A 12572-nucleotide genomic window follows, 5' to 3' on the forward strand; every position below is an offset into this window, starting at 1 on the left:
ATTTTATCTATGTTTCAGATCAAGCCTTTCAAATCTGCAATTGTTTTCTAGTGATGTCTCTAGTAAGTCTGCAATAAGTACAACAAATATGTGCAGATATTCCTCAACTTACCACCCTTCAATATTACGACTGATCCCCCGAAAGCTACTTAAGACCTAATTTTGAAGTTACAACGGCCCTATCCCCATGGTCATGTGACCACATTTTGGTTGCTTGGCAAGTAGCTCATATGTATAACCGTTTGCAGCATCCCATAGTCCAGTGGTTCTCAACCTTTTTAATGCCGCGACCCCAACCGGTCGTAAGTCGAGGACTAAACCGGTCGTAAGTCGAGGACTAAACCGGTCGTAAGTCGAGGACTACCCAACTGGTCGTAAGTCGAGGACTTTTCCTGCCCGGGAGCGCCGCGCATGCGTGGTTCCGCCCCCTGCGCCGGCCGAGGCGTAGCTGGCAAGCGGCAGAGACGGAGCAGGCCGACCACCAGCTGGCCCAGCCCAAGGGAGGTAAGGCACCCACCGGAAAAGGGGAAAAAAATGGCGGACAAAAAAAATGGCGGACAGCCTTGCTTGGCGACCCCCCGTGAAATGGTCGATCGACCCCAAATGGGGTCCCGACCCACAGGTTGAGAACCACTGCCATAGTCACATCACTACATTGTTTGCTAGTTTCTGGACTCTACTTCTGGTTTCCATCAAAAAAATGCCTATTTGGCATAATGGATTTCCTTAAAGACTGCCACAAAAATGCTGAAAAATCAGTTTCAGTCATGTGATNATAGCAGGAGATTAAATATAAATACATATGGACTGCATTCTGCAGCTTTTTATCATGTAATAAAATTTCTCACACACTGCAAAATCCTCCAATTATTATTATTAACCTACTTTTTCAGGGCCACAGATATAAACACATAAAAGTAGCCATCTAAGACTCAGATTGGATAGGCAGGAGGACCCACAGATCAGTAACTCTTATTTTTTTTCTTCAAATGCAAATGTACTTTATTTATTAGATATTTAACCCACCTTTATTATTTATTTCAATACATATTTCAAGGTGGCAAACATATATAACACTCCTATGGATGTGGGGTTTTATGTTTTCCTTAGTCCATCTTCCATCAAAACAAGAGTACCATGGCATAGAAAGGCATAACTGTCAATTTAAACATTCTAGAGTGGCCCAAATATAGGATAAATGCAGAAGTTGGATTTTTATGTGAGAAATCCAGATTTCCCATTAGATACAAAGCTTTACAAATATTATAGTCATGAGCTGTCTTGATCAAGCTGCTATTCCTTATTTTCACCTAGCTCAAAAGATCACTACAAGAATCAGAAACATATGTCATTCTGCCTTCCCTTAAGCTACTGCCATAAGGCATTGTTGTTACATAGCAAAATCCCATTCTACAGATTATCTCACACATCCATCTTGCCCTTAAAACCACACTCTGAAGATAATATAACGTTCCCTAGGACAAAGTATATAGTAATATATGTTCAGCAAAATATTCCATGCTGAGCTTCACTTACTTTATGTAGTATCTTGCACCTTCAAAAGTATATGCTTCTTCCCAACCTGTGGGTAGATCTAGAGTAGAAAAAAAATAGCCTCATTATATGTTTGAGAATCATTTTATTACACTAAATATTTGCAATTGTTTTAGCTCTTTTTACTCTACAATATATTAAAAGAAAACAGTATTATCAATTTTATACCTCACACATGGCTCAAATTATAATAATAATAATAATGATAAAGTTGGAAGGGACCTTGGAGGTCATCTAGTCCAACCTCCTGCTCAGGCAGGAAACCCTATACCATTTCGGACAAATGGCTGTCCAGTTTCTTCTTAAAAACTTCCAGTGTTGGCGCATTCACCGCTTCTGGAGGCAGGTTGTTCCACTGGCTAATTGTTCTAACTGTCAGGAAGTTTCTCCTTAGTTCTAGGTTGCTTCTCTCTTTGGTTAGTTTCCACCCATTGTTTCTTGTCCTGCCTTCAGGCGCTTTGGAGAATAGCTTGACTCCCTCTTCTTTGTGGCAGCCCCTGAGATATTGGAACACTGCTATCATGTCCCCCCTCGTCCTTCTCTTCCTTAAACTAGACATACCCAATTCCAGCAACCGTTCCTTATATGTTTTAGCCTCCAGTCCCCTAATCATCTTTGTTGCTCTTCTCTGTACTCTTTCTAGAGTCTCAACATCTTTTTTACACCATGGTGACCAAAACTGGATGCAGTATTCCAAGTGTGGCCTTACCAAGGCATTGTAAAGTGGTATTAATACTTCACGTGATCTTGATTCTATCCCTCTGTTAATGCAGCCTAGTACTGTGTTGGCTTTTTTGGCAGCTGCAGCACAGTGCTGGCTCATATTTAAATGATTGACCACTAGGACTCCGAGGTCCCTCTCACAGTTACTACTATTGAGCAAGGTACCCCCTTATTCATTATGAACTTAAGAGCAAATAAGATTTAGATCATGAAAATAAAACACAACTAATTCTCAAACCCTAAAGATTTTAAGTATTGCCACAAATATTTCTGAGTATTATAGTTCATCTCATCAACTACAGCTAGATATACTGAAAAACCTCTTCCAGCATCATTAAGTTAAATGGCTTCATTCACTTCTGTAGCTGTTGTGCCAATCATAAAATACCTGAGCAGATTAACGTTAGAGATGAAGGAGAAAGAAGACTCAATCTTTTATAAAACTTGGGGAAAATTTTATCAGTGGGTTGAAACACGTTAGAATAAGAAGAGATTTTAGAGTTTTATTATATTAAGTATTAAGGTTGATGATTGGAAATAGTTGTTATGCTACCACCTATGCTAATTATTTAAAGGAATATTAGTGTTTTATCAAATGTCAGTTGTAACTATACTGATTTATTCTTATAACTGTCTAGTATTATATAAACAATTATACTTAATATGAAGACCCGGACGACAGCTTGTTCGCTGAATTACGTATTTACTGTATTTATCCACACCCTGTCCCTTTTATCCCAATTTTCCTGTACCCGCACCGATCCTACCCTTTCCCTACCCATATAAAATCTAATAAAATATATTAAAAAAAACCTGAGCAGAAATATCTAAAGTGGTATCTAGTTAAATATTATAATACATAGTTGATGTCCAAGTTTCATCATATTGCTATATCTTCAAGTTGTGCTTGGAAGTATCCAGTAACAATACAGGTAGTCCTTGACTTACAATCACAATTGAGCCCAAAATTTCTGTTATTAAGTAAGACATTTATTAAATGAGTTTTGCCCCATTTTATGACCTTTCTAGGCACAGGTGTTAAGTGAATCTCCGCAATTGATAAGTTAGTAACACTATTGTTAAGTCAGTCTGGCTTCCCCCATTGACTTTGCTTGTCAGAGGGTTGCAAACGGTGATCACATGACCTCAGGACACTGCAACCGTCATAAATATGAACCAGTTGCCAAGCAGCTGAATTTTGATCACATGATCACGGGGATACTGCAAAGATTGTTAACTGTGAAAAACAGTCATTTAAACAGAATTTAATTTTCACTATTAATGTAATGACAAGGTGAGAGAGATGTGCTGCCTCTCTATAGCCATCAATTAAGCATCAATATTTTGAATCTCCTTTTAAAAACAAAATTCAAAGGCTATTCTCATCTTTAGAACAAAAAAGCAAAGCATTGTGGAGAAAATGGATCATTAAAGCTGTGCTTAATTACAAGGCTCACTGCTTAAAATAATTATTTCACCTACTGCACTGTGCATAAATACAGCTGGCTTTGCTCTTTAGAATAGTACCATATATATGTTTGAGCACAGGTAATTGAAATACTTTGGGTGATAGAATATTTTGGTGAGGCATTTAAAGCTATTTTGGGAGCTTGATGTAGAACACTTTTGCATGGTAAACATTCTATAAACAAAGAGCAATTAAATCAGAGATGCTTCCCTCAAGATGAACATAATAAGTTCCCACAATCACAATTAAAAGGTCACACAAGCCAGTGTAAAATAGCTTTTCACATATTATTTCCATTGTAAGAGTAAAACAGCAGGTCTGGTTGGTACAATTGCTTATCCAAATATTATCATAAGGAGTATGCAAAAGAAATTCCATTTGTCCAAAAACAAGCTTTGCTCATTATCTGAAATACTTTAAAAGCAACCAAAATTGATTTTTTTTTCTTAGAGACATTAACATATTTTGGCACTCAGAGGGGTACAAAACAAAGCAAAGCACTTATATGTACGGTAGAATGAAACAAGAATAGATCTGAAATGTGAGTAAGAAAAAGTCTCCCCTCAGTAGAGGCAAAAGCATTAATTTAAGACCAGGGTGGAATTACAGGAGAAAAACAATTGCAGTTCAACAGCCAAATCACTCAAGCACATCTGCCCCCTTCCCCTTACCTGCTGGACTTTTCAATTAATACAAACACTAATTATACAAGGAACAGGGAACTCTTCTCAATTAACCAGCAGTTCTGGTTTCTGACTCTGAAACACAGCTGGCTATAAACTATCCCATGACATTTCCCATAACTATGACTAGGAAGAGAGTTAAACAAAAGAACTTCACTCTGCCTTGAAAATGTTCCCAGGTCACATGGAGCAAAAGCAAAGGCTAATGAAATATAAAAATATTTTTTTTAAAAAAAGGCAAAAATGCCAGTCCAGTCGTCCTAATCCAGAGTGTCCCTGGATTGCCTTTCTTTTTCTATTTCATACATCCAGTTGCATAAAAGGAAGAGAAGGGGGGAGCAATTGCGTTGCTGAATAGCAACACCCATTTTCCCCATGGCATTGTTGATTGATGTGCTATACCAGCAACCCCGTTATTCTTTTTCCAGCCAAACCCTTCCTTCTCTGCTGCTTTTCGTCTCCAGAGAAACAAATGGCAGAGATAGAATCTACCCCCCCTCCTTTCCCATAGTCTCCCCCCCAAGCTCCTGCCCTCTTTCTCCAATTCATCCCACCTTTTCCTGTCACTCAGAAACCACCCACTCTCTTATCTAAACCGAGGGTGTATCTTTAAAGGTGAAGACACTTAAGGATAATGCATGAATTTCAAAAAGCAGCCACAAGCTTTTAGAAAGTATGACACCGAAAAAGATATGGACAAGTGAATTCATGCTTTGAACCCAGTGAAAAAGCTTTTGGCTGTAGGCAATTTTACAGAATTGTATGCTGGTTATAATATCAGGGCAGGCAAGAAGGATGAGAAAGACGTAGCGTGCTCTCAAGTCAACTAAAATATGATGCATATTCATTTTTAAATTGCAAATTACAATCTACACCGGGAAGTCTCTTTCTTCATTGAGGAGAGAGAGAGCAGTATTCAACCTGCAATTTGGTGCTGCTATTTACATGAAGCTTTCCTTCCATAAGTATCACTAATGCCACTCTGATTCTGAACATTATGTGATGTATTAATTTACTAATACATGCTGCCCCCTCCTTTGATGTCTCTGGAAAACTTACAAATATACTATACAAACTTGTAATAAACGTAATACAAAATGATAAGCTTATAGCTTTAAGACATGAAAAAATATAGAAAAATGTGTACTCAGTTCTTCTCAATTAAGAAGGGGACTTGCTTCAACCTCAATGGCAACTGGACTGGCCAACTCTTAGGACACCAAGTGAATAGCTCATTCTGCCACTGTTGCTGAAAATCACACCACTGCTGTGTATTTTTTTTTATAAAGATTCGGCTATGGGTTTCTTTTAAGTTTTACAATGGACAGCATAAAGAGAACATGTTGAGGAAGCCAGGAGAAACAACTTATTGCTAAAAACAGAATAGCCATGTTGGAGGTCTCCAAGCTACCTGGAAAGCATGCTGAATAGGTGGAGATCAGATCTCTGAAGAAGACTGCAGAAATCTCTGCAGCTTATCAGAATGGTAGGTGGATTTCTAAGCCCTCCCCCATTTATACAAAAGCAATTGCAAGATAGCAATGCAGGAGTCATTATTGGATAGAGTCAGTAGGAAAAGATTAGTATAGGGTTAGGTTTCCCAATGAACTGATAGAAAAGTCTACCAGATTAACCCCCAAACAATAGGAAGAGAGAACCAACAGATAACAAGCCATAAAAAGGTACCAGCTGAGTGAATATCAGTATCAGACTAAAAATGTAGGAACAACTAATTATGGATGCAAATATAGTGAAAGGCATATGGAGAAAATATAGTAAAGGAATCTGTCAAGGTTAGGATCAAGTGGGATAAACATTAACCTAGTGCAAATGGGTCAACTAAATTACAACACCAGAAACACAGAGACAAGAAAACAGAAACAAAGTATTTGGCTATCACACCTATTAGGGGGCAGTGAAAGTACAATCAGTTAGTTAGATAAGCTGGAATGATTAAGCATTGTTTGACATGTAAGTTTAAAAACACTGAAGCCTCTTGTAATTCGTTATGCCAGGTGAGGATACATTCATCCAGAGTACAGAATATTCATTTGAGCAAATACAGCCAAATTAATATACATGGGCATGTCTTAGTTCTCCAGATGTGTACCTGGAGAAAGAAGAGTAGCAACCATGCAGAAAGGTAGGCTAAAGGAGTAGTAATAAAGTGACTTACGTGCACATCCATGAGAAAGTTTAAAAGTTAGTTGGGTTTAAGGATACAATAATTTGGAAATAAATTATATAAAAGTGATCCCTATAACATGAGTATATTTGTAAATTAGTAACAGAGATACTGGTCAGAATTGGAACAGGGATGCTAATATTCATGGAGAGTCAATATACTGCTGGAAAAGGCATTTTAAATACAGGGAGAGAGCTGGCTTCAAGGATGACAAACAAACTAGAGGAATTTTTTACTTGATAAACATAGGGCTATAGAGGCCCAAACTGTCCATCACTAGGAGATAACAATGGGTTTACAGGGATGCTCCAATCAGGGCAGGACAAAATGCATGACTTGCCCTAGACAGAGTTCAAAACAATATTTTAAGTCCAGGACCTTACCTTAGGATTTGGTTAAAGGATAAGGGAACAGAAAGACAAGGGGATGTTGTGAAAGGGATGGGATGTGAGAAAGGAGTGGGCAGGTTTATCATCCCAGAAGAAGAGCTTCAGATAAAATGACAAGGAGATAAGGTTAAAGCAAGAGAGACAGACAGACAGAGAGGAAAGGAGAGAAAAGGCATTTCAGTGATGGTTGCATGAAGGGTGAAACAATTAATAAATCCCCTTGGTTCAAGTTAGGAGGGAGAGGAACAATATTCATAGAGCAGAGGGAAAAACGTTAATGCCACAAAATAAGTGATAGTAGTCTTGAACTGAAGAGGGGAAAAAAAAAAAAGAAATCTTGCATTCAACCAAAGGGCAAGTGGCAGAAAGAAAAGCAAATAGGTGGGTTAAAAGGTCAAGGAAAAACAAGGAAACAGTTTTACCCAGAGGGAAACTTTTAAGCCACAGGAGGAAAGAGAAGGACGGTTATTCCCAAACCTGAGTGGCCATATCCATCTCCCCCACCACCACTCCAAAAAAGGCTGGCCAAGTACAAAACTTTTGGGATAGGTGTCTTATGTTCAATTACAGTGAAAAAGTTATCCGATTTCTCCGTCCCTACGTGGTTTCTCTCTCCCTTGGTCGGCCTTTTAACCCCTTAACGTCTTGGGTCTAGACCCCTTAAACCCCCCCCCCACGCCCCCCCCCTTACCAGAGCCACACACCTAAGGAAGTCCAAGAGAAGAGCCTCAGTTTCGGTGGCCAAAGGCCAACCTGGGAGAGGCAGGCAGGCAAGGAAAGGGAGGGGGCAGGCTGGAGGGGGGGGGAGAGTGGAGAAAAAATGGGGCAGCATTACAACGTTGAAGGTGGAAAATTTAAAATTAGGAAGGAGGCAAAGGGGCTTTTTCAAATCCGGGCAGGCTGCCGGGGTGCAAGCGATGAGGGGCACCGGTGCACGGCGGGGGAGAGGTAAAAGTGAGGCAGGGAAGCGGGGATCGGGGAAGCAACTCCCCCCCCGCCCGGTGCCCTCCAGAGGGGGAAGCGCCGCCTTACCTGGGCTGCGCCGGTGCCCGGTGATCGCCGCCTCGCCCGTCAGCGGGTGCAGCCAAGTCGTGCTCTTCGCTTCCTCGCTGCCAAGGGGGGGGAAAGAGAGACAGAGAGACGGTGAAGGAGGGGAGCCCGACCCTCCGGGAGCGCCCCCGCCTCGGCCGCCCCCCCCCCCCGCCGCTCCCCCGCCCCCGGCTTACTTGATGAAGAAGATGCGGCCGCCGCGGCTGATGCCGAAGCTCCAGCTGGCGGGCAGCGAGCGCAGCCGCTCGGCGCTCAGCTCCGCCGCCATGTCCGAGCGCAGCCCGGGCGAAAAGCGGCGCGCGCGGGCACGGCCAGCCGAGGCGAAGGGAGGGAGGGAGGGAGGAAGAGAGCGGAGGAGGAGGAGGAGGAGGAGGAGGAGGACTGGGAGGCGCGCGCCGGCGGGGGCGCGCGAGAGGCCGCCAACCAGCACCTGGACGACGCGAGGCGACCGGAGAGGGAGCGAGAGAGAGAGAGAGAGAGAAAGCGCGCGAGGGAGGAGGGAAAGCGTGGAGCGGGCGGGGGGGGGAGGAGCGACGCCCCGCCCATTGAGCCGAGTGGCGGCCAACCAGCGCCTCGTTTCTCCAACCTCGCTCCTCCTCCCCGCCCCTCCTTCCTCCCCCCCGACTCCGACCCCGTCCCGCGCGAGCGAGCGAGCGCGCGCCTCGAGACCCCGCCCGCGGGGCGATCGAGTGAGGTGCCGTCGAGGCGGCTGGACTCCTGGTGGCTGTGCCGTCGATCGCCGCCCCTCCCTCCCTCCCTCATCTCTCGTCCAGGCGCTTGGGATCCTCCGCGGATCCGGCTTTACCCAGCAGTCTAGGAGGGGTTTGGGGGGGGGTTGTACACCACCCCCCTTCCCCCCCACTCTGTGCCCAAAGTATGTGGGCTTCTACTTGGGGATCGTTGCCTTGCAAGCAGCATTCAGCTTTATATCTTGTCCAGGGAGGGATCGAACGGTCCGAGGTGCTTTCAGGTCAATTCCTCACGAGCGACTCGATTGCGACTCCGTTGCAACCCCCAGGTATCCCTAAAGTGATCTGAAAGCCTGTCTGCATTACTGTTATTTGGGGATCACAATGGGGGTGTGTGTGTGATCGTAGAGAATGCTATGAATCCCAGCGCAGAAATGGTTTTTTGGATGCGTTTTCCTTGTAGATCCGGAGACCGCTCCTCTCTCCCTTCTTTCTGCCTTGCACAAGGTCTCCCGATAGATTACCACTGGGAAGACCATTGCTTCGACTATTTTTATTGTGGTTGTCATAGAAATAATCCTTATCTTGTCAAGTTTGTCATTCTCCGGAGGATCATTCTTGTTCCTTCTCTGATGTGCTGTCCATGTTTTATCTTGAATGCAAGAGAGCAAAATTGCCATGTCCAGTTGTCCATCTGCCTTGAGATCAAGCAGCGGGCTGACCTTCCTTTTATTATTTCACATTAACCTGGGTTTTTTAATAGTCCACTTTTATTTTCATACAAATAGGGTTGACCTGTGACCAGTCACTTAGTGACAGAGAAAAATTACAACGAACTCGTCCAAAACCTACTTATGAACTGATTTCAAAGTTATCACACACACACACACACAAACACTCACACACATGATATGATCACATTATGGGCACTTGACAACCAACTCACCATTTCAGCTACGTGTAGCATCCCAGGGTTACATGACTGCAATTTTTGATAGGTTTTTTTGCTGGTTTCTAGTGTTTATTTCAGGTTTCTGGCAAAAAAAACCCTGAAGTTCAGGAAAAATGGAATTTCTTAAACACCACTGTGTTCGCTTAAGATAAGATAAGATAACCTTTTATTGTCATTTTTATACTGTGGGCACAATGGCACACATCAAAAATGAAATTTAGTTGCCCGCTCTCAAAGTAAAACACATACATGACACATACCTAAACATACTATGAACAACGTATGTATAGACCCACATCCCTACATATACGTAGCAAATAAATATTACATATTAAATTGCTGTGTTCATTTAGTGACTGCTGCACTAACTTAATGACCGCTGCAAAAAATAGCAAAAAATCAGATCCAGACACATGATGACTTGCATAACTACCATAATGACTTCAATCATAATTCCAATTCAATTACAGTTGTAAATCAAAAACTATCTGTAATAAACCTTACAAAATCTTCCTTATAATCCAAAGAGCATGTTACCGTTCCTGACCTCCAGTTTCAATTCCAGCCATCGTCTCTCAAATTCTACCAGTCTTGCATTCTCTACAAAAATTAAAAGTGATGCTGGGATAATATGTGTCTCATAGGATTGTGTAAGTGATTGTGGGTGCCTGTATAGGATGAGACAGCCTGAAGCACCTTTTAAGCCTCGAAAATGGCCCCGGAGCTTTACCCACTCAAAAGGAAGTAGTGTAGTTTCCGTGTGGGTTCCTGCATACTTTTAAATATTTCCCTAACTGTATTCTCCTTTCGCTCCCTTGTCCTGGTTTGAACCACTCTTGTTCTTGAAATTCAATTCATGTAATAGATTTTAATTCATTATAAAGACTCTTCAGAAAAATAAATCCAATTTCTGACATAATCTATACAATCACAGCTTGCTGCAGTCAATGAAGCACAGATAAACCTCCTTAAATCTTTTTGCTCTCTCCATTATCCACCTTATGTTCGCAATTTGATTGTTCCTCTGTTTTTGCTGAAACCTGTCTGTTCATCTGGTTCTGTATTTTCCTTTGTATGATCATATGCAGATAAAAAAATAGAGTTTCAATCACACTGTTCCAGTCCACCATCTTGACTTTTTGGGCCATACTGTGTGGACAACCCTACATCTCCTTACTTCCTCAATATGCCAAATTTCTCCATACCTACGTCACACAGTCTTGTTCAGTGTTTGCAGAAAGAGCTGTGGTGGTTTTAACTGCCTCTTCTCATGCAACTTCATTCATGCCGAGTATTTTTCTGTTTGATATTGGGATAAGAGCTCATACAATTTACTTTCTAGTGGTATTAGTTTCTGAAGATGTTTACAAAGCTTTCTCCTTCTGTAAAAAAAGATTTTGTCTAGCTATTCCACCTCTTAACTTCATTTGCTTCTCTTAGCAAATTTGTGCTAGATTTCTAACACAGTTGCTCTTTGGTATTCCTTTTAATTTTAATTCTAACATTTTAATTTTTATCCGCTGTTTTTATATTTTGACATTTTGTTGTGCAATTCCTTTCTAAGGGAGATGAGATGGGCAGTTCAGAAATGTGAAAAATAATTTCCTAATTACATTTTCCTGTGATTGCTCTGAAATTCTTAAAAACATTTCATTTTCCTTTTGTCACTTTCCTCTTTCCGTTGTCATCTTAATTAAGATATCTTCTATTGTCCTTTATTACCTGGCTTTGAAAGTTTGCAAACTTTATCTCCCATCCTTGCTGAAGACCTCCATCTTTCTGTAGCCACCATAATATATTATTCTGAATGCCACTTCAACTTTTTTTTTTTGAGTTTTTTTTTCCAACTTTGGTTGTCGCAGTATTTCTTATCATTCCCATAGCTTCTCCAGGTCTCTTTCCCAAAAGTTATAAATATTAAATTTCCCTATCAGTGATTAAATATTCTGACTGAATGTCCTTCAAGACAAATCCTGCTGGCATACCTATGCTTTTCAATTTAGTTGCTTTGGTTTTATCACCTTAATTCCTTTTTTGACACAATAATTCATAGTCTGTTCCACATGGAAGTGATGGGGCTAAATGGCCTGAACCTCTCCAACTTCTGTTCCTAATATTAAGTCAGCTGGATTTCTGCGTCCAATCAGGCAATGATCAGACATTTTATGGAGTCTGTGTTTGTGTTGCCTGAAACAGCTGTTAGCAATAAACCAAGAATTCTCTTTGCCAAACACTGTTAATGTACTCCACTCCGGAGCTTCCTATGATTCCAGATTCTTCCATTTCTTCAACCTCTGTATTTCCACCACCTTTAAATAAGACCGTGTCCCTGCTTGAAGTTGCATTAAGTAGCTCCTCATGTTTTTCAAAATTGCATTGGTAATAAGTGCACGCACTTCTCAAAAGGTATCTGCTGATTCTAAGAGAAATAGCCCTGGCACATTTTTAGTGATGTCCTTTTTATGTACCGTTGTCCTTCATTCCTTCTTACAAATGTCCTGAATAACTGTATCAAGTACTTTGTGAGCATGCCTATATATGTATATAAAAATGTATATTCCAGTAGGAAAGAATATGCTGTATGTAGCTCAGGTTGAACTGTGGAATCCTTGGTACTGGGTTGGGTTGATTGTTTGCAGATGCTTTATTGCCCAGCTAGGTAAAATAATCAGTTTGAATAGATTTTGCTTCTTGTTTATATACAGTAGTTTGCCCTGCCAGTTTTGGTAGGAGTGGGGTTTTCTCCTTAAATACAGCACTGCTTTTTGCTAATTGTTTGTCTGGAATTAATCACTGCTTATCTAGATGTAAACTGGAGAAAATGTCTTCTGGTCTTTGTTTTTTCTTCTTAGTTTTTTTTTAATTGCCTCTTTTGAAAA

General features: G+C 41.3%; 1 protein-coding gene across 1 annotated transcript; it reads right to left on the bottom strand.

Moving 5' to 3' along the window:
• Window positions 1-1332: 1332 nt before the first annotated feature.
• On the bottom strand, window positions 1333-8320 carry LOC107299974 (pleckstrin homology domain-containing family A member 5-like). The gene is made up of 3 exons (XM_015829319.1): window positions 8229-8320; window positions 8035-8111; window positions 1333-1594 (listed from the first exon to the last, which is right to left on the bottom strand). The coding sequence occupies exons 1-3, from the start codon at window positions 8318-8320 to the stop codon at window positions 1533-1535; spliced, it is 231 nt and encodes a 76-aa protein (XP_015684805.1). The 3' UTR covers window positions 1333-1532.
• Between the last annotated feature and the right edge of the window lie 4252 nt (window positions 8321-12572).

Source organism: Protobothrops mucrosquamatus, unplaced genomic scaffold, assembly GCF_001527695.2.
Source record: "Protobothrops mucrosquamatus isolate PMUCROS unplaced genomic scaffold, P.Mucros_1.0 scaffold5850, whole genome shotgun sequence".
NCBI lineage: Eukaryota > Metazoa > Chordata > Lepidosauria > Squamata > Viperidae > Protobothrops > Protobothrops mucrosquamatus.

Excerpts from the sequence above, each read along its gene's own strand:
- LOC107299974 (XM_015829319.1), bottom strand. The coding sequence starts at position 8,320 with ATGGCGGCGGAGCTGAGCGCCGAGCGGCTGCGCTCGCTGCCCGCCAGC. Across the intron at positions 8,112-8,228 it reads GGCCGCATCTTCTTCATCAA|CGAGGAAGCGAAGAGCACGA; the intron begins GTAAGCCGGGGG and ends CCCCCTTGGCAG. Across the intron at positions 1,595-8,034 it reads CGGGCACCGGCGCAGCCCAG|ATCTACCCACAGGTTGGGAA; the intron begins GTAAGGCGGCGC and ends TTTCTACTCTAG.